Source organism: Odontesthes bonariensis, chromosome 24 (assembly GCF_027942865.1).
Source record: "Odontesthes bonariensis isolate fOdoBon6 chromosome 24, fOdoBon6.hap1, whole genome shotgun sequence".
NCBI classification, from domain to species: Eukaryota; Metazoa; Chordata; class Actinopteri; order Atheriniformes; family Atherinopsidae; genus Odontesthes; species Odontesthes bonariensis.
The window spans coordinates 26,700,758-26,721,824 of record NC_134529.1 but is presented as its reverse complement, the minus strand read 5'-3'; the positions used below and the strand labels follow the sequence as shown (position 1 = coordinate 26,721,824).

General features: G+C 40.5%; 1 protein-coding gene across 5 annotated transcripts in view; it reads right to left on the bottom strand.

The window, feature by feature from the left end:
• enah (ENAH actin regulator) overlaps positions 1-21,067 on the bottom strand; it is a 116,913-nt gene that overhangs the window by 58,158 nt on the left and 37,688 nt on the right. For 2 of the 5 annotated variants that reach the window (XM_075459702.1, XM_075459701.1), the window contains exon 2: positions 4,942-5,107. In XM_075459702.1, the coding sequence (XP_075315817.1) occupies positions 4,942-5,107 (166 nt within the window). Of the gene's footprint in view, positions 1-4,941; positions 5,108-17,826; positions 18,261-21,067 lie in introns of those variants that run through there. The other 3 variants (XM_075459700.1, XM_075459703.1, XM_075459704.1) reach the window with 3 other exon arrangements.

Below are 21,067 nucleotides of genomic sequence, written 5' to 3'. Positions count from 1 at the left end.
AATGATTCATTCATGGTTCCAGTCAAAACGGTCAGTCTGTCTGCGTCGTTAGCTCTGCAGCTAATAGCTCGGTCACTGTCGCTAATGTAACGGTAAATAGCATGAGGTATACAAGTGGACACCTCATTTACTGTAACGCCAGTGTTGTGTACTTATTTGTTGTTTTGATAGCAGTCCTGCTGTCGGTGTTATGGCGCGCACGATATCTGCCTTTCCCCTGATTGAAATTACTCGCGCTACGTGCATCTTTGCAAACCAGAGCAATCAGATGAGAATGTCAAAATCGTCACTCCTGCTTTCCCCTTCACGCACGCCTTTTTTGCTGTGTCTTGTGTAGCACTTGCTTGATGTTTGACTGTGTTAGGAGAGTTGTTCAGTAACTAGTTCGTCATATTGTCAAAGTAAGCTCATATCAACAGGTTTCGCTAGTTTTACGGCATAGGGCTGCCATGCCATCTACGTGCCATAGGGATTCACAAAACATTTGCTCAAGGTACCACGGTGGTCACACCCCCACTAAACAGCTCATTCTGAGGATCCTAAGGAAAGCTCATTTTTGGGACTGGCTGTAATTCTGCACCAAGGCAGAATTTTGGGGAAAAAAACTCAGATACAGTATTAGGGGACCACTAAAGCCTATAAGAATATATAAAAGCCTCCATTTATTTTCATGCCATAGGACCTTTAAGAACAGTTATTACTGCCGGTAAAGTGCGCCTGATGTTTATTCCAGCTACTGTTTGAAATGAACCTGCCTTCCCTGGTACTGTGTGCACTTGTCTATCGGATTTCCTTTCTCTGAGTTTTTAGTAGGAATTGTGCCAAGATATGACAAGTGTCCTTCTCTTGACTGGGATACTGACAACCCGCTCTCTTTGTTTATCTACACTTGCTCTGGCATCCTAGACTGTTTCTCCCTTCAAAACTAGGAGTCTCAAATTGAGCCATGGCTGAGTAACGATACCAGAGCAGCAAAAACAAAGTACTTCTCTGAAATCGTCTCTGACAACTGTCACAGATACCGCGTTTTATTTAATATCATTAATGCTGTTATGAATCCTCCTGGTGCTGCTCCTTTGGTAGAAACTTTTTCAAATTTTTCAATGATAAGATTGCTGACACATTGTTGCTCCTGCCACCGACCCGTCTGTTTACACATATTACTCTGCTGTCTTCGATCACTGAACCTGTGTCCCTTTCCTTCTTGGAAGGATGTCTTTGAGACAGTGGGGATGAATGTATTGTCAATTATTAATAGCAATCTGCAGTCTGGGTTGGTCCCAGCCGACTTGAAGCATGCTGTGGTTGAACTTATTCTTAAAAAGCAAAACCTTGACCAAACTATTTTCTCTAGTTTTAGACCAATTTCTAAACTGCCTTTTATGTCCAAGCTTCTGGAGAAAGTTTTCTCTCTTCAGCTCCAATCTTTTTTAGAGCAACATGATATTACTGACGTCTTTCAATCAGGTTAGAAAGCTCACCACAGCACAGAAACAGCACTTTTGAATATTTCAAATGACCTTTTATCTATCACAGACAGAAATCCTGCCATTTTAGTGCTTTTGGATCTTAGTGCTGCTTTCGCTACAGTAGACCACAGCATTCTTATTTCTTTTCTGGAGCACACTTTTTGGATTAAAGGACCTGCATTGAACTGGTTCAAATCTTATCTGAGTGACAGCTTTTACAGTTGGGGTATGTCACACTTTTTCACCTCTCATGTGGTGTCCTGCAGGGGTTCATTCTTGGCCCCTTACTGTTCTCATTATATATCCTTCCTCTGGGCTCAATTTCTAAAAAAAACCATATCTCATTTCACTGTTATGCAGATGACACGCAGGTATATCTACCATTGAAGCATGATGCCAGTACTCCTCTGAAGGTTTTATTTGATTGCTTGAAAGATGTTAAGGTGTGGGGGGTTCTAAACCTTCTCAATTTAAATGAACAAAAAAAAGTAGTTCTGTTTTTTTGAGCCCTGACCTCTACAACTTCAGGCCTTTAAGAAATTTCATAAAGCCCTCTGCAAGAAACCTGTGTTAATTCTTGACAACAAATTAAGCTTTAACAAACAGATAAATGCTGTTGTAAAAAATAGTTTTTTATCAACTCAAAGGTCTCACAAAAGAGAAGCCTTCTACGTCTTTTTGAAGAGGCCATCCATGACTTTATTTCATGATTCAACAGTCTGCATGCAGGTGTTGGAGTGTCTCAGAAAAATAGATTACAACTAGTCCAAAATGCTGCAGCTCTTGTTTTAACTGGTTCACGGAAAATAAATCACATAGCGTGGTTATCACATAATTGGCTACCTGTGTGTTTTAGAATTGATTTCAAGATTTTACTGTTTGTTTTTAAGCTTTACATTGGCTGACACCTCCCTACATCAGTGAACTCTTAGTCATTTACACTCCACCCAGATCACTGAGGTCATCAGACCAGATGCTTTTAACTGTTCCTAGGTCTGGGTTAAAAATTAGCGTAGACCGGGCCTTTGCAACAGCCGTCCCTAGATTATGGAACAATCTGCCTCTGCACATCAGAATGTCCCCAACAATTGATGTTTTTAAAACACTTTTGAAATCCCACTTTTACTCATTGGATTTTATTGGACTGAAGACTGATTGTTAGTAGTCAAAACTTTGTATAGCCAGCTGCAATTCTCTTGCAATGCTCTTCAGGATTTAAGCCAATTTTTCAAAGTAACTTGTAAATTAGACTTTATGTCATGCCAAGGATTCTCAATTGGATTGGGGTCTGGACTTAGATTGCGCCATTTAAACATATCTATTTATTTCTTCTTTAACCACCTGGTCGTTGCCTTAGCAGTATGCTTGGAGTTGATATCCTGCTGGAAAATGAACCTTCTTCCCAGTCTCAAGTCTCTGGAAGACTGACACAGGTTGTAGTTAAGGATCTCCTTGTATTTAGAACCATTTATAATTATCACAATCCTGACCAGTTCCCCAGTCCATGCTGATGAAAAACCCAGAGCACAATGCTGCCACCACCACGGCTCACTATTGGGATGTTGTTTTATATAAAGGGTTTGGTTTTGTACCAGAGCATGTGAACGAAACAAAGCTGGGAGTGACCGAGCGATTGCTCCGTGCCGCTCCAATACCGCTCAAACCACGAGTCTAGGGAATGCACAAATCCACCCAGAATTCACCTGTGCCTTCAACAATCAACAAAACTGATGGCCTACACTTCAAAAATCATTTGTCACACAACAACCCTGCTACATGTACGCCATGCAGTGTGAACCCAAGCTGAATTGCTCCTTCTTTAAGATTTGAGCGAGTGTGGAGCGATTTCACCGGAGCGGAATAAATTTATTTGGTGAGCAGGGAGTGGAACTGGGCGGAGCGTTTTGGTGCGACTTTGAGCGGTGGAGCGAACACCTATGTGAGCGAGCAGTCTTTTATTTTTTTCTTTCAGGAGTGGCTTTATTTCTGGCAACCATATTATGGTTTTATGGTTAAAAATAGTTTTTTTTAAAATAATTTGACACTTTTCTTAGGTCTTATTGAAATTTATCTGACAGACCCGGTCAAAATACCTGTTAGTTTAAGCACAGTTGGCCTTAACTGACCAGCCCCGGCCTCCTCCTAGCACAGCTACCTACGCAGCGGCTCACACTGGAAGGAGATTTCTCCTGCAGGAACATTACCCTCAAACATAGTTTTTCCATTGTGCTCCTATTTCCTCTGAGGCTGGTCTAAGATGTAAGATGCACGCTCCTTTGTACACCCGACAACACATCATTCCCAGGTGAAGTTGGCTCCATTGGTCTAACAGGTTAGATGCCAGAAGATGGGGCTCAGTGGGCGAAGCTTAGCAGAAGAGTTAGGTCATTTTGAAATAAAAATCAGGAGGGATTGTTAAATGAGGAACTTTTAAACAAAGGGGCCCTAAAAAATGCCAGGTTGTGTTTTGGGAAAGTTTTTCACCTTCTGGTGACCTCAGACACCCTAATACATGCTGCCAGGACAAGAAAAAAGGGATTTTTCCATATACAGTATATGGTATGTCTCCTTAATAGCCCAGCTCTGTGGAGAGCATTGCTTTTATTGGCCCAATGGACACACACACCCATCTCTGCTGTAGAGCTTTCCAGCTCCTTCATGATTACCTTTGTTCTCTTTGTTGTCTTTCTGATTAATGCCCTCTTTGCCCAATCTGCGGGTTTCGGTGGACCGCCCTCCCTTAGCAGGTTTGGGGTGGTAACGTATTCTTTCCATGTTGTAATGGTAAATTTTAAGGTGCTTTGTGGGATTTTCAAAGTTTTGCAAAAATCAAACACTGATTTGTGCTTGTCCACATCTTTGTCTCGGACCTCATGGGAGAGCTCCTTCATCTTAATGCTGTCGCTTGCTTGCTAGTGCTTCTTTATTAGTGATGTTGCAGACTCTTTTAGAGCAAATAATAATGCAACACTTAGATTCCACACATGTGGATATTATTCAACTATTTCTATGAGTTTTAAAGGTATTAGTAGCATCAGATCTTATTAAGGGGGCTTCATAGTAAAGGAGCTGGATACATATATGCACCACTTTTATTATTTTTTTGTGCGTTGTTTTTTTTTTAATTAGTTTCTAAAATTAGTTTTTTTTTCCAATTTAGTTCACCAATTCTCATTTTCATTTTACTTCACCAAGTTGATTTTTATTAGGGATCTATCAGAGTGACTAAGAGTGTTTGTGTAAAAAAGTGTGTGAAAAACTGTATTTCTTTAAACTCTTTACAAGTGAACAACCGCAAGCAGACACAAATTCTTGGAACATGTTAGGAGGTCACCTGTCCTTGAACCTTGTGTTTGGCACCTGAAACCCCACATGGCTCAGCCCCTCATAAGGCCTGCATACATCTGAAAGAGCGCGATATAGCTAGGGGCATGAAGTGCACAAGAGTTGTCACGTGTTGACATCCACAAACCTGATGATCCTGAATCTTTCGTCCCACTACACGGAAAGCATTGTTGCCTGTGTGGTGATAGATGTGTACTCTGCTGAAGCCTGTGGAACCTCCAGCCGGGACCCACTTCTTGTTGGCATCATCATATACCATGACAGCGGCTCGTGCCTGGCAGATACTCTGTTCACTGTAGCAGAAAAAAACACACACAAAAAAAGAAATTTAAACATGTATTGTATAATGTGTCAAAAACAACTTGATTTGATGGTCAAATATTCAATTAAACTGAGCCGATATTTCCCCCCAAACCACACAGTGTATTGTAATTATTAAGTGGCACCAGGGAACCAGTTATGAGTACAGTGGAAACCGCTTATAGTGGTCACGGATATAGTAATCAACCGCTTATGTAGATCAAAAGGTTTGGGACAGAATCATTTCGATACATTCGATACAATACTGTTTAAATAATTTGTTTATAGTAATCAAGAAATCCGCTTATAATGTTCATTTTTGGCCATTTTATGAATGTAAACATGTGCAAAAATAATTTTAAAACTACGAGTAGCTATTTTATTTTTCACTCCCTTGATTCCTTTCTGGACGTCTGCTTCTGCCCTATGCTTCTGCCTCGCTAGCTAACGTAACGAGTTGACACCGGGCAGCAAGCGCGCGAATCATGGCTGGAAAAAGGAAGTAATTTTCTCTGAATGAAAAACGTAGTCTCCTCGAGGCGTATGACAAATTACCAAAAACGAGCCAACGAGATGCTGCGGCGAAGCTTGGCATTCCTCAGGCTACCTTGTGTAGTCTAATTAAGCAACGAGAGACAGTCATGAATGCTAACGACGGAGAAAGAAAACGACGGCGGACTGCGCAGTACTGTAATTAAACTTGCATGATAATAAAATTCAGTAAATGCTGAAGCTATCCGTTTCATTTCATTTTTCTCATTGAAAAACGATACAAATGGCATTTAGATGATATTCTGCATAAAAAAATAAGTGAAATACCTGTACTGTAATACAAATTCGGTTTTAGTAATAAACCCCTTATAGTGTTCAAATTGGCTCTGGACCAACGTGATCACTATAAGCGGTTTCCACTGTATTTGTTTTTTCTCATTTTTTTTAATTCTTTGTTTTCCACATGGACTGAATACATGTTGTATAAAATAAGGTATTTAGGCCAACCCCTCAGACATCAGCCTCCTGAACAGATGGAATCTTCTCTGTTTATTTTGTAAAGCGCAGTCGTGTTTAGAATCCAGTCCCAGGTACTTGTTAAATGTCATCATCTCAATGTCCCTTCCATCATACCAATGATGTTCATTGGTATTGGTGTGGTAAGAGGAAAATCCAAAACAAGTCCTTTGGTTTCCCCAGTATTGATCTAGAGGTGGTTGTGCTGGCACTGGTCAACAAACCCCTGGATAAGTTCTCTGTACGAACTGTCATCCCCATCTGTGATGAGGTTGATGATGGCACAGTCGTCAGAGAACTTCTGTTGCAGGTGTGTGAGGAACAGAGCCAGAACCATACGCTGTACAGCAGATGATGGTGTGTTACAAACAGTTCAGAGTCCTCACATACTGTAGGTAATGTGTGAAGTAGGGATATGATGGGGTAAGAAATAAGAAATCATCTTCCTCATTAATGTTAATGAAACTATGAGTTGAGAATAGTTTTTACTTTACTGAGGAACACAGCAGTTGCATGGGCCTCTCTGCCTTGATATCACATCATGCAAGGATCGGAGGTAGCGGGGGACTGTGTGGGAACAGGATGAGGGTGGGCTAGAAGAAGATAGCAGGTAAGCAAAGAGTCAGGAGATGAGTTGGTGAGAATAGTTTATTTGGCTCCCATGTTTGTCCCGTTTTTAACCTGAAGGTATACATTTAAACTAAAAATTGTGCTAACCTGCTTTTATGACTTTGTTGGACATAATATATAACCAGAAACTGAAAGAATTAACACTTCTGAATGTACTCATTCTATTAAATGGAAATTGGGACTATTTTCGCTGCTGATAAGTCAAAGTTTCGCAAAACAAACTGGCTGGACTTTTCCAACAACAGAAATAAACAAACAGAGGTAGCTGAATTCCCATTCAGTTTTGCCAAGCCAAATCTAACAAAGCCTGGACATAAATGATAAGGGGAGTTTTTTCATGTCAATGTGCTATCACTGTAGTATATGTCACATTACAGACCAGATGTCATGGGTTTCTTTTATACATTACATGATCTGAGGATCTGAATATTTTAGATGTGGTCAGATCAATATCTTAAGACTTAAGTAATGACTTGTATAGCATACCCTGTCATATCTGGGGGAAAAAATGAGGACAACAATTTTTTTTCTTTCTGTTCCATGCCCATCCAACCTCCTCTGCTGGGGCTTGGCAGAGACCCCAACATGTTTACCCTGACAGAGAAGAGGATCCCTTGAAGACATCTTAAGCCTATGTCCTAAAGCCCTGGAAGAAACGTGCTACCATTAGCACTGTGACTAGGTGCTGAAGGTCATTGCAGAAGTGATGAGCACAGTAATCATTAAGAGAAGAGAAGAGGGTGGATCTAAGGAGACAGCTAAAATGATCAGTCACCGTAGGGTTTGTTCAGACTGCACAACAAATGTTTCACTTTTTGCTCATATGCGATTTAGATCAGATTTTTTCTTGACAGTGTGAACAGCACAAGTCACATGGAAACAGATTTTTTCAATTCCGATTCAAGCCACTTCAGTCTGTGGTCATAAATATCAAGGCAAGTGATCATGCTGGAGTTGACTGTCCCCTGGGAAGGCCAGATGGAGGGGGCATATGAGAGAAAGAGGAGCTTATACTGGGAGCTAGCAAATGAATGCCAAGCATACAGTGGAAGAACTGGTGCAACCCTTTTGAGGTTGGCGAATTCCCAGACCAGAGAGCCATCAGGAAAATCTTTGATGCCACAGTTATCTCATTTCACTGTTATGCAGATGACACGCAGGTATATCTACCATTGAAGCATGATGCCAGTACTCCTCTGAAGGTTTTATTTGACTGCTTGAAAGATGTTAAGGTGTGGGGGGTTCTAAACCTTATCAATTTAAATGAACAAAAAAAAGTAGTTCTGTTTTTTTGAGCCCTGACCTCTACAACCTCAGCCCTTTAAGAAATTTCATAAAGCCCTCTGCAAGAAACCTGTGTTAATTCTTGACAACAAATTAAGCTTTAACAAACAGATAAATGCTGTTGTAAAAAATAGTTTTTTATCAACTCAAAGGTCTCACAAAAGTGAAGCCTTCTACGTCTTTTTGAAGAGGCCATCCATGACTTTATTTCATGATTCAACAGTCTGCATGCAGGTGTTGGAGTGTCTCAGAAAAATAGATTACAACTAGTCCAAAATGCTGCAGCTCTTGTTTTAACTGGTTCATGGAAAATAAATCACATAGCGTGGTTATCACATAATTGGCTACCTGTGTGTTTTAGAATTGATTTCAAGATTTTACTGTTTGTTTTTAAGCTTTACATTGGCTGACACCTCCCTACATCAGTGAACTCTTAGTCATTTACACTCCACCCAGATCACTGAGGTCATCAGACCAGATGCTTTTAACTGTTCCTAGGTCTGGGTTAAAAATTAGCGTAGACCGGGCCTTTGCAACAGCCGTCCCTAGATTATGGAACAATCTGCCTCTGCACATCAGAATGTCCCCAACAATTGATGTTTTTAAAACACTTTTGAAATCCCACTTTTACTCATTGGATTTTATTGGACTGAAGACTGATTGTTAGTAGTCAAAACTTTGTATAGCCAGCTGCAATTCTCTTGCAATGCTCTCCAGGATTTAAGCCAATTTTTCAAAGTAACTTGTAAATTAGTCTTTATGTCATGCCAAGGATTCTCAATTGGATTGGGGTCTGGACTTAGACTGCGCCATTTAAACATATCTATATATTTCTTCTTTAACCACCTGGTCGATGCCTTAGCAGTATGCTTGGAGTTGATATCCTGCTGGAAAATGAACCTTCTTCCCAGTCTCAAGTCTCAAGGCACAGAGAATGCCTCAACATGGCTGAGGATCATGCGGGATGATCTGTGGACTATACAAACTACTCAGACACAAGTCGGGTCTGATCAGCTGGATTGCCTGGGCAAAGGTATGTGATATTGAAAGACCAGAAACACCTGATAACCCCAGGAAACATAACTGAGGATTTGGGTACAGGTAGGGTGTGAGGTCTGTGTTCATGGTGGCAGGGGAGTGTTGATCTGAGCTGAACCCACTAAAATACATGCCTGGCTCTGTGCAGGCTTCAGTTAGTTTGATCCTCTTTCACCTTAAAGCCTATGATTATCTTTTCATCCCTGACCACACGTCTCTTACATTGTTCTGCTGGAGCTTGCTTTCTAGTTCGTTTTTTTTTCTGTATATACCTCCTTGATTTCTATTATCTTCTGTTATTTTTGGTCACTGGTGATCCAGGGTTTGTTACTGGGGAAGCAACTAACTGTCCTTGTGGAAATAATACTCTCCACATAAAAGTTAATGTTATATGCCACACACTCTGTCATGGCACTAATATAATATCTTCATGTGGGTAAAACTGTGAATTCCAGCATACCAGGAGCTTTCTCAGCCTCCTACAATGGGGTATAATTAGAGCTTGGAAGAACCAAATTGTGGTCTGATTTTCCTAATGCAGAGGAGCTACGTCTTTTGCATTGGCATAGAACAAATCCAGTTTTTTATTTTCTGATGGAGCAGTTGGCAAACTGCTCTCAGAGGAAGACTTGTTTGAAATCTCCATAAATCGCCATGAATGCATTGTGGTGTTTGTACCAGGGCAACGACTAAGTGACTGAGGTTAAAGACAGTGTCTGCAGCAGCACCAGGTATTACATACATCGCTACCAGAATAACTCTCTTGGTAGATATAAGGATATACTCACACTGCACTAAAAGGCCTAATAGTATACACAGTGAAACAGTATACAAGTTTACGTATCTGCCACATTTCCAAAATGTTTACGAGGATATACAGGAGGATCTAATCTATAGCAAATCCTAGTATCGGATATTCTCCAGATACACATCTGTGACAGATCCTAGTATAGTATATCCTTTAAAAACAACGAAATTTGATATGGATTACCAATGCACACCAGTAACCACTGCGGTGAGTTGATGATTTTGAAAACGGACGTTTATGGTGCTTTTACAGACCTTTTAAGACATGCATATGACTTGCCATTCTGAAGCAGGTTGAGATGAATCAAAATTAGGCAAATACCGGAGACAGTAGTAAACATCAAAAAAGCGGTGAGGGGGATTCTAAAACATTGCAGACGACTCAGAAAAGAGGCTTAATGTTGAAAATACAGGAGTTCCCCTTTAATACAATTATTTGGATACAATAGGTATTTCAATATTTTCACCACTGAGATATCAGTAATCAATACTATCTTAGTTTATTTTTGAGATTACTTTGTCAATTTAACACACAATAGTTTGCTTTACAGCTTATATACAAACGTAAATGTCCACATGATTTAATATGGTGTCTATTGTCTCTTTTGTTCTGCATATTACAAATGTACTTTTCAGATCCCTCTGAACAAATACGTGTTTTAGGATAAGAGAATGGAGAAATAGATGTATTTTTAATTGCAAGTTTTAACAATGGAATTAAACTTTGAACCAGATCTTTATGAACAAGACATAGGCTATAAAATTTCCAGTCATAGGCTGAAATCGTAGCCTAGTCCGCCTCAGAGCTATAGGAAGAAAGGAGAATTTTGGGAGGAGAATACTTAAAACTAAGTTATAACAAAAAGATTTTTGTGGGTTTTTTCTTGTTTGTTTTGGCGACTTTCTTTTTGTTACTTGTGTTCCATATTCTTTATTTTCTCGCACCTTTTAACCTCCACTGCTGTATTTTATGTTACATAGTAAACCAGGTGATTCTTGCTCCCCACAAAAGTTTTTTCCATGCACAGAGCCAGCACAATTTTTGTTTCCATTTTTCCATTTTGATAAACTACTTTCAAGTAAGTACTAGATTAAGTACACATTAAGGGAATGAGCAGTGTCTTGCCACAGCTCATGCTACATGTCGTTTAGTCTCTGTCCTGAAAGAGTAGGATCAGGGTGCTCTCTGTCAAGATAATAACAAAAGATGTTTGTGGAAAAGTTTTTGTTTTGGCCACATCAGGATGGAACATTATCAGAAAGTATCTGAGAAGAGAATCTTACCATCTATTGGAGTTCTACATGCTGTGTGTGTGACATGTATCTTTGCTGTTCCTGTTAATAAATTAATAAAAAAAACTTCAATAATACAGTCCAATTCAAGCCAATTGAAGTTCAATTCATTATAATCATAATCCAATCAAATCCAATTAGTTGAATGAGTTTGCTGTGCCACGGGCAGAAGATCAGTTGTCAAAGCCGGCAGGTAGGATATTTTTTCCTCATCATTAGTTTGCTGGTTGGTGTGCAGTGTGACAGCCGTCAGGGTATTCCCCCCAAATTAAGAAAACAGGAAAAAGCAGTGGGCTTAGTTTTGTACCCTCTTATTTCCTCTGTGCAGAGGGGCCGCTGAAATTATTCAGGAGAGGTGCTGATTGTTTGAATTTGAAAAATAATTGGGCAAACAGCAGCTTGTGAGTTGCCTAATCGCTGGTCCCGGCAGATTGTGTTTATATGAAATGAGACGATGAGCTTGTGAACTGGAATTTTGGATACACTGTGTAGCGAACACGGTGTAGTTATAAGATGTAAGTCACCCGCTCATGATGTTGTATTGGTGCCAAAGGCCAATCTTTAGTGCACAGAAGGGCAATAACCCATGGATCAAATCACATATTAGTTATTAATTATATGTGGGGAAAAAAAGACTGATAATTCATTTGACCTGAGGGCAAAAAAGCTTGTACGTGGAATCTGCAGTATTTCAAGTAAAATTTCCCTATATTCCCTAACACACTTTACAATGTACCTCACACTGTTTGTCATCCTCTGGCTTAAATCCAAAATACTTCCAATGCAAGCCTTTTTTGGGCACGAATTGGGTTCACTTGGGTGGGTGACTCCCGCCACTACCACTTGGGTTTTTGTCGCCATTCATTTAACCCGCCTCACCGTAAACTTTCCTCCACTCTAACTTGTAATGTTTTTGTTGTATGCAGAAATAAAATTTTGTTATAAACACACCCTTTCTGAAAGGCCCCAGAGGCTACAACACCACGAAGCAAGAGGCATCACACCATGAAGACCAAGGAGCTCTCCAAACAAGTGAGGGACACAGTTGTTGAGAAGTACAAGTCAGGGTTGGGTTATAAAAAAATATCCAAATCTTGGTGATGATCCCCCGGAGCACCATCAAATGGAAAGAATGCGGTACCATAACAAACCTGCCAAGAGATGGCTGCCCACCAAAACTCACAGACTGGGCAAGGAGGGCCCAAAGGTAACCCTGAAGAGTTGCAGAGTTCCACAGCAGAGACTGGAGTATCTGTCCATAGGACCACAATAAGCCGTACACTCCATAGAGATGGGCTTTATGGAAGAGTGGCCAGAAAAAAGCCATTACTTAGTGTTAAAAATAAGAAGGCACATTTTGAGTTCGCCAAAAGGCATGTGGGTAAATCCTCAAATGTATGGAGGAGGGTGCTCTGGTCAGACGAGACAAAAATTTTACTTTTCGACCACCAAGTAAAACACTATGGCCCTCATTTATCAAGCCGTCGTAGAAAGCATCGTATATATGAGCGGAGAACTCGTCGTACGCAGAGGCTCAAGTGAGATTTACAGAACATGCGTACCACACCAATCCCATCGTAAAACCGAGCGGCTGTTGATAAATCCGGTGGCTGAAATCCATCGTAATGATCCTAACCACGCCTTCTACAAAAGGGGGTTGAGAGGCCGCACCTCTAGAGTTTGCGACATGGATAGACGAAAGGCGGCAAAGAAACGCTGTCAACAGCGTTGGCGATGTAAATCGCAGACCGGACAAGTTATGTATTTTCCCCTACTGTGATGGTCAATAAAATGTGATGAACTCCAGATTAAATTAAATCTATAATTGAACGATGTTTTACTTTTTCTCCAATATGATCAGGAAGAAGTGGTCCGATATGAAATTGGCCAAAAAAAGAAGGTCGCAGCTGTCCGACGCAGCATGTGGGGGTGGGGGTGGGGGGGGGGGGGTTACGACCCGGGTTTGGATTTGAGTGCCCTGGAGGAGAGGGTGGCTGGCCTGATCGGAGCTACGTCCTCATCGGGCGTGCCAGGGAAACTTGACACTGATGTGCCCATGTCAGAGCTCAAGAATGGTAAGAATGACTGCACACCCAAGACGTTTAAATAACACAGTTGCTTTAATATTCAACACAAATGAGTTTCCTAATCAAACTAATATTTTTCATTCACAGATGAATCCGAAGTGGCATCCGGGCAACCTGACCCGCGCGACGAATACGCGGCCCCGTCAACATCCGAAGCCTCTGCCCCCCGGTCTGCAGCGTCACACCGGCCAGCCGTGTTGACCACAGCGGTCCTAGAAAGACAAACAGAGATCGTGAAGTGGATGATGGCTTTAACACACACCATGCAATCTATCGACAGTACATTGAAAGACATAAATGAAACACTGAAGTCACAGAATAAATGCTGAAAGAAATCGTTGTTCTCCTTTCTTTTTTCCTTGAATAACAGAATGCTTACCGAAAGTCAGAATCGCTGAATAAGTTCCTCTCTCCTCCTGAGCGCTCTTGGCTGTGCAGGCTGGTGGTAGGGATCTCTGGGTACGGGGTCCTCTGGATGTACATCTGGAAATGGCACTCCAGTTTTTTGGGCAATGTTATGGAGATCCCCGCATGCAATAATAATATTGCATACCTTTTCGGGCGTATAGGGTTCCCCCCGCAGCCGAGAGACAGATCCAGCTTTAGGAGCCCTGTACACCTCTCCACAGTGGCACGCGTGCGCGTATGCGCAGTGTTAAAGCGCCTCTCCTGTTCGGTGTGAGGGTGCGCGGTTGAATAATGAGCCATCACTCTTCCAATTACGGAGTTGTACTTGTTTAATTTATTTAATTTGCGTTTATGTTTATATTTATGTTGAAGTCAAATAAAACATGGGCCTTCTTTGAAGTGATAAGTCTGTAATTTTAACCTAGGGATTTGTTGCGACTCATGAGGCACGCACTAGTGACGCTGCTGTATTGCAGTCACCGCAAGTCAAAATGGAAAAGTGCGTACACGGCCTCAGACCTGTCGTGGCGATTTCATCTTTCCTGCGCTCACGATGGATTTGATAAATGCCAACCTTTGCGCAGAAAAGAACGTACACACGACCTACGCACGTTTTTCGTCTTACGCAAGTTTGATAAATGAGGGCCACTATGTCTGGCGCAAACCCAACAAATCCCATCACCCCAAGAACACCATTCCCACAGAGAAACATGGTGGTGGCAGCATCATGCTGTGGGGATGTTTCAGCAGCAGGGGCCGGGAAAGTGGTCAGAGTCGAGGGAAAGGTGGATGGTGCTAAATACTAAACCCGTTTCAGTCTGCCTGTGATTTGAGACTGGGACGGAGGTTCACCTTCCAGCAGGACAAAGATCCAAAGCATACTGTTTAAGCAACACTCCAGTGGTTTAAGGGGAAACATTTAAATGTGTTGGAATGGCCTAGTAAAAGTCCAGACCTCAATCCAATTGAGAATCTGTGGTTAGACTTAAGATCTAAAACAACATGGAGCTGGAGCAGTTTTGCCTTGAAGAATGGGCAAAAAGGGTTTCGGGAGGGCAGATGGGAGTTCAGTGTGACATGGGGACCAAATAAATTGATTGCAGCCATGATGCTCTCTCAAAACTGGTAGTAATCAAGTTCCCAGCTCATCGTAAGGGCAACAAGGATGTCACTAGAGGTAATAATGCTGCCAAAGAGGCAGCAAAAACAGCATCAAAATGCCAGCTGGCATGTTCTGGCACCACTGGTGTCACTGTAGCCAGCTGTCACGGAGGACATAATTTCAATGCAACAGGAAGCAGGTGTGAAAGAGCACAATGTGTGGATACAGGAATGTTTTATACCTTCACAGACGTAGCATCACTATGAGCCTTTTTGTTCCAATGCAGACGGAGAGTGATGTATCTTCAAAACAAAGAAAAGAAAAGAAAAGAAGAAAAAAAGAAACAGCGCCTATGCTCTGGAGATAATGCTATGTGTTCATTGAGTTCCCATTGGTTAAAAGTTTGTTTGAGCCGGTAACAATCAATTTAACAACAAGAGGACGGAGCACCAAAAACCAAACATTTGCAAAGAAGCACTGGTGAAAACCTCAGAAAACAGCTGCTATGCATAAATATATATCTCAGTTTCACTCTATTACAAAGCAGATCTTGGTCCACTTTAGCTTTAACAGAGAGGGAGAACTATGCTCAGTCATTAACACTGTTAATGTTGTCAGTTTTTATTCTTACTAGACTCTTAAGAAAAATGGCAAAACATATTCTAAAACATATACAGCAACTCTGCAGCCTGTAACACATCCAAAGGCCCTGTGTGCCTCAAACTGTGCAACAATACATTCCTCCTTCAATCCAGCCTACCATGTGTAGTTTCTTCTTTCATACAATATCAAACCAGTTTTGAGGAGCATAAATATGTGTTGTTTTCATTTTTATGCTTTTAAACTGGGTAGGCTAATTCCTATTGAAAGAGGTTTGAAACTGTGCCCAGAGTGGCTTTTTTCACTGTCTCTGCCAAAATGGGTCACATAAGATGAGCCAAAGGTTTTCTGTGAATTATACATCCTGGCCATCAAAGAGCCCAAGTTTGATCATCTTTTAAATGTACAGACCAACTTTAAAAAATGACAACTGACTTACTGATATACTGTCTGAGTCCCCAGACTGGTTTGTAAAACAGGTTTGGTTTACATTCACACTGCACTTTTGAAAGCGGACCTAACCGCCTGGACAAGGTCACGCAGTTACAACAGCTCCATCGCTTAGGGTGCTATTGCACAAAATGAGCACTGATCAGTAAGGAAAAAGGCATGAAGAAGAAGAAAACCCGGATCATTGAATGACCAGGACTGAAAACAGAAATCCATCCCCTTCAGCTGGCTTGTTCACAACAAGCAATAACTCTAGCTACAAACAACTATGATATATAGTCCTTTGACCATATATCAATAAGCGCCTGCACCTCCTCACTACTCTAAGTCAGCCCATATTTTACAACTTTTTCTTTGTTTCCCTCTGCTTCTTCAGTTTCGTGTTGTTGGCTTTGTTTTTTTTCTATCCAAAATGCACTGTGCTCTATGTCACTTCCTCTCTTTGGTTTGCTGGATAGTCCGTGGACTTCATTTGCAAGTGAACAAAGACCCACTATTTCAGACAGACCAGAGTTCGCTTTTTTGTTCCGCACCAGAGTACAGATGAGCGTTCATACCTGCCCAAAGAAGCAGACTGTCCGGGGAAATTAACTCAGGTCCAACACTACTGTGAAAGCACCCTTAATCAAGTGCTTTAAAATTGCTTACAAAGTGAGGCATCAACATAGATTCAATACTTTCTAAATAGTAGATTCAAGAATTTCCTGTAATTTTTGTTGTTAGGTGTGCTTAACTGGAATCAGCGGTACGCAGCACTGACTAGTCATTATGCAAGCATGTACAAAACTTTGTTTTGGGAAAACTATACGACAGACCTGGTAAGCCCAAACAGGTAGTAAGGGTAAACTGGGAAAGTCTGGCAGAGGCAGCTATCTGTAAGATCTTCAAATCTCCCGGAGATGTAAGTTGAAGATCTTATGGATGTCATTGTCGGACATTCACCGGCACTTGAGAACTGATAATAAATACATGACAGTAAAACCTTGCAAGAGCAAGGAAGATGCATTCAGCACAGGGAAGGTGCGGTGGTTTCTGGCTACACCAGTCGGAAGCCAACTTTATGTTGTACCTTTAAGTCATCCTTGATTGGCTGAAGGCTTCCCTGACTCAAATTACATGCAGCATGTTTTCATTTTTACATCCACAGATATTTACAAAATTCAAATTAACTTTTTAGTCGTTGCCACAAGAACAACAAGACAGCATGGCATCTGCATAAAAAAAAGTCCACAACGATAAAGAGTAAATAACCACAAATATATGGCACAATTAAAAAGAATTATCTAACACCGAGCAGTTCAGGTTATGTAATGTTTTAGTTTTTGCTCAATACTTCACATTTGCATCCCGAGTTTGAAGTGATTAAACCTTTTTTTTTTTAAATGCTTTTATATTACTCAATGTTTTTTTTCTAAAATTTAGTGAAGTAGCTTTTCGAATGTTAGTCCACTTCTCATTAAGTTTTCTACTTTTTGTAAACAAGCCTTCTTTTACTGAAAAAAACATAACACAATTTCACTGTATGCAACAGTCTGATATGAAATAACATAATTTGTGCAAAATGATATCTTACATTTTTTTGCGATGGCTGGGGAAATGGGGAAAGGTATTTGTTGTATGTATGTGTTCATTTGTATGTGCAGGAACATCTGTGGCTAGTTTGCTCTCTTCAAAGTACACATTCAAAATAGCAAGACTTGAGTTTGCTTTTACACAAACTCCTAAGCTACAAGCAGTAGCTCTGTAAAATATATCTTTACTTTAAAGGCAGTAAAGCACAGGCTCTGCTGTATTGTTTGTTTGCAGATGCATTCTATGAATCTTGCATTGCAGAATTTACAGTTGTCTTAAACCACTGATGTATGTATCAACAAAATTTTTTTTTAAGACCATTAGCAGTGATGAGGAATAAACAAATCAACATTTAAGGTTCTTATACAATGAGCACAACAAAGGAAGCACTTTGCTACCGGTGTTGAATGACCCTGTGACAACTGGTACATACCGGTGGATTTCCATTTTGCAGGCCAGTATACATCTCTGATTGAGGATGAAGCTTGAGGCTTTAGACTCTGGACCAGAAGACTGGATCTGCATGGCTCCACAAAGCTTTCTAGCTGCTGAAGTTAGCCAGTCTGCCTTTACTTGTTACTGCTTTTCAACCAGCTCTCCTTTCTTGGGGTCTCGTCCCCCGTTGCCTCCCCTCTTTCACTTTGTAGTCAAAGTATTGTCTAGGATTTCTCTGCTTTTCTTATCTATATCATCTATATACCCCAACACACACAGCCTGCTCTCCTCAAAGCCCCTGTATCTGTGAATCTTTCCTTATTCTTCCATGCAATGTCAGCGAGTCAGCTAGCAAACAGGCATGAGAGGGAGCCATCGAGACAGTCAGCCAGCTGTATTTTTCCCATGGCAGAGACACAAGCCAGAAAACGCGCGCACAATGTTTTATTCCTTGCTTTTCTACACCGTGGCGACAGCAGAGGTATCCAGGCAACAGCCTGCACAGACTGCTCTTGAGCTTTCTCTGTATTCCGGTGGAGGATGTTGTAGAAAAATCACCATGGTGGTATTGAGCAGCCCAGAACAGCTCAGCTCAGCAGGATCTAAGTAGGGATTGGAAGGATGTTAATCCATTTCTCCTACTGCTTTTTGCCCCTTCTCTTTCTCTTGTCTTGCCGTCTCAGCTACATCTATCATATATTTGCCTCTCACTTGATCTCCCCTCTTTCATCTGCATTCTTCCTTCCTCCTTTCTTGCTTCTCTCTGCTTTTATGTTTGTGATATCTCAGGATGCTATGCTTTCTCTATTTCTAATTCATACACCCACCCGATTCCTGTCTCACTCTCTCAAAAATAAACATGGTAAAGAGAGTTGGAAGAAAGAGCAGCATGAATAAGTGATGTTTTGCAGCAAGATTAAGTCCAACTGTTTCCAAGATTTTAGAAACACACACCTCCTGATAAGAGGCTAGCTCTTACATTCATTGTCTAATATGGTGGACCTTTCAGTATGATACTCAAAACCTACCTCTATCTTGACTGCACTGTTTAATTTCTATTCTCACTATTTCAGTTGTAATCAGCAATGTTATTCATCAAAGCATGGACAAAACAAATCAAAATAATGAATTATAAACTTAAATGCTACATGGCTATCTGATAAGTATTTAAGTCTTCACTGTACTGATTAATGCTCCATGTGAAATAATAATCAAAAGTACTGTTACATTTGACTTCTTCAAATAGAGGCTATTGTAAAGTGGGACCAACTGTAGAAATAGAGCTTTTACTATGCTGCTAGAAATTGTCCTGCAATCCTAACAAAGTTGCTCTGGTTACTATGCCAACTTTTATGGTAACTTGGAAGCAAGCTAACCAGGATTTCCTCTGTTGTATTCAACATGCAAAGGATTGTGGAAAAAAAGGAGTTGCAATGGCAGATGTCAATACAAGGTAATTACCACATGGAAAATCTGCATATTGATGCAGACACATTACTATGCCAATTATAATAAAGAACATATTTCCCTCACATCATTAATTAACTGTCACTCGTCAATATCACTGAATCAGTGACTGAAACTCTAGCATGTATCAGTAAAACAGGTGACATATGGCAGAATTACCATTTCGTAGGGGAATTAGGGAACCCTACACTAAAAGCTCCAGATATCGCTACATGTAAGACGCCGTATAAGGGCCAAAATTAAGACAATTGAGCACTTGGGAGTGGTTACATACTTGTCGCGGGAAGCTATATCCATTCCAAAGCCAGCTACTGATCTGATCAATGATAAGCCTGCACTGGTAACTGAGCGGCCAGTGGTATCAAATGAGAAGGAAAGTTCTCATTTTACCTGGGTGGTATTTCTGTTATCAAAGGCAGCAATTAATTGGATTGTTTATTATCCTGGATGCGTGTTAGCACTTAAGTGGCTAACCACTAGCTTGCCTAGGCTGGTGTCCCTACTGGATTGGATAATCCCTCTGCTATTTACTAGCAAATAGATGCTGAGCCAAGGGAAGCTTGTCATTAGCCTCTCCAATGCTAACGCACGACTGCTCAGTTACCCATGCAGGCTTATCATTAGCTTAATTAGTAGCTTCAGAATGGATATAACCTCCTGCGACAAGTAGGCCTGGGACGATAATACATTTTGCTGGACGATATATTGTCCCACAAATTATTGCCGATAAATGATATTATTGTCAACATGATAATATATAATAATATTGCATACCCTTTCAAATACAATAATCTTTTGTTTCTCAGTGTTTTTTACCATTGTAATTGTAATTTCAAGAATGTTTGAATATCTTAAATAAATAAAACAAACAATAAACAAAAAATAAAATGGACTCTCTGTTAGCAAAAATTGAACTTGAATAAAAATTCTGTGAGCACACATCATTTTGTGCTGTTCCGTTTATATTTACTTTGTCGACCAAACTGGAGACTGGATGACTGACAAGAGGGTTCACTCCGTTCATTTCGCTATGGAACAAACACGTCCAGGTGCTGAGACCGAGCACAGAGTGAACCCTATTGTCATCCAGCGTGCTTGGAGGCGAGAAACGAGGAAAACAAACCCGCATGCACATGGCAATATTGAGGCCGGGAAAATTATTGAGTTAATTTTAATTTATCGTGCAATTAATTGATTTATTAATTATCGGCCCAGGTCTAGCAACAAGTATGTAGGCACCTCTGGGTACTCAATAGTCTTAATTTTGGCCCTAATACTGTGCCAAATAAATGCACACAAGTGATGTTAATATTAAATGTGGCTGAGTGATAATGTCAGCTCATACATTTGGTGTCATCCAAAAGATATTCCCCTTTCAAATCTTTTAGAAATTCGAATTATCTGTTATTTCCCATCATACCTTTGACCAGTCTATAGAAAGAAAACTTGTTTCATATTTCAAAATGTAAGCAGTGTTTGTAATTGGGAGATTGGACTGAAGACAAGTTTCGGTGCAATCTGTTGGTTTCCTTAGCTATGAAATTGTTTTTGAATTGGCTCTATATGAATGAATTGTATTATTTTGAAAATAATTATGATTACAATGAATTGAATTCCAATTGGCTTGAATTGGACTATACTATTTAAGTGCCTTGAGATGACATTTGTTGTATTTGGCGCTATATAAATAAAACTGAATTGAATTGTTTTTATTCAGTGTTTGAAATGTGTCTGTTTTTTTGTTTTAGAAACTGCCATTTTTATACAATTGA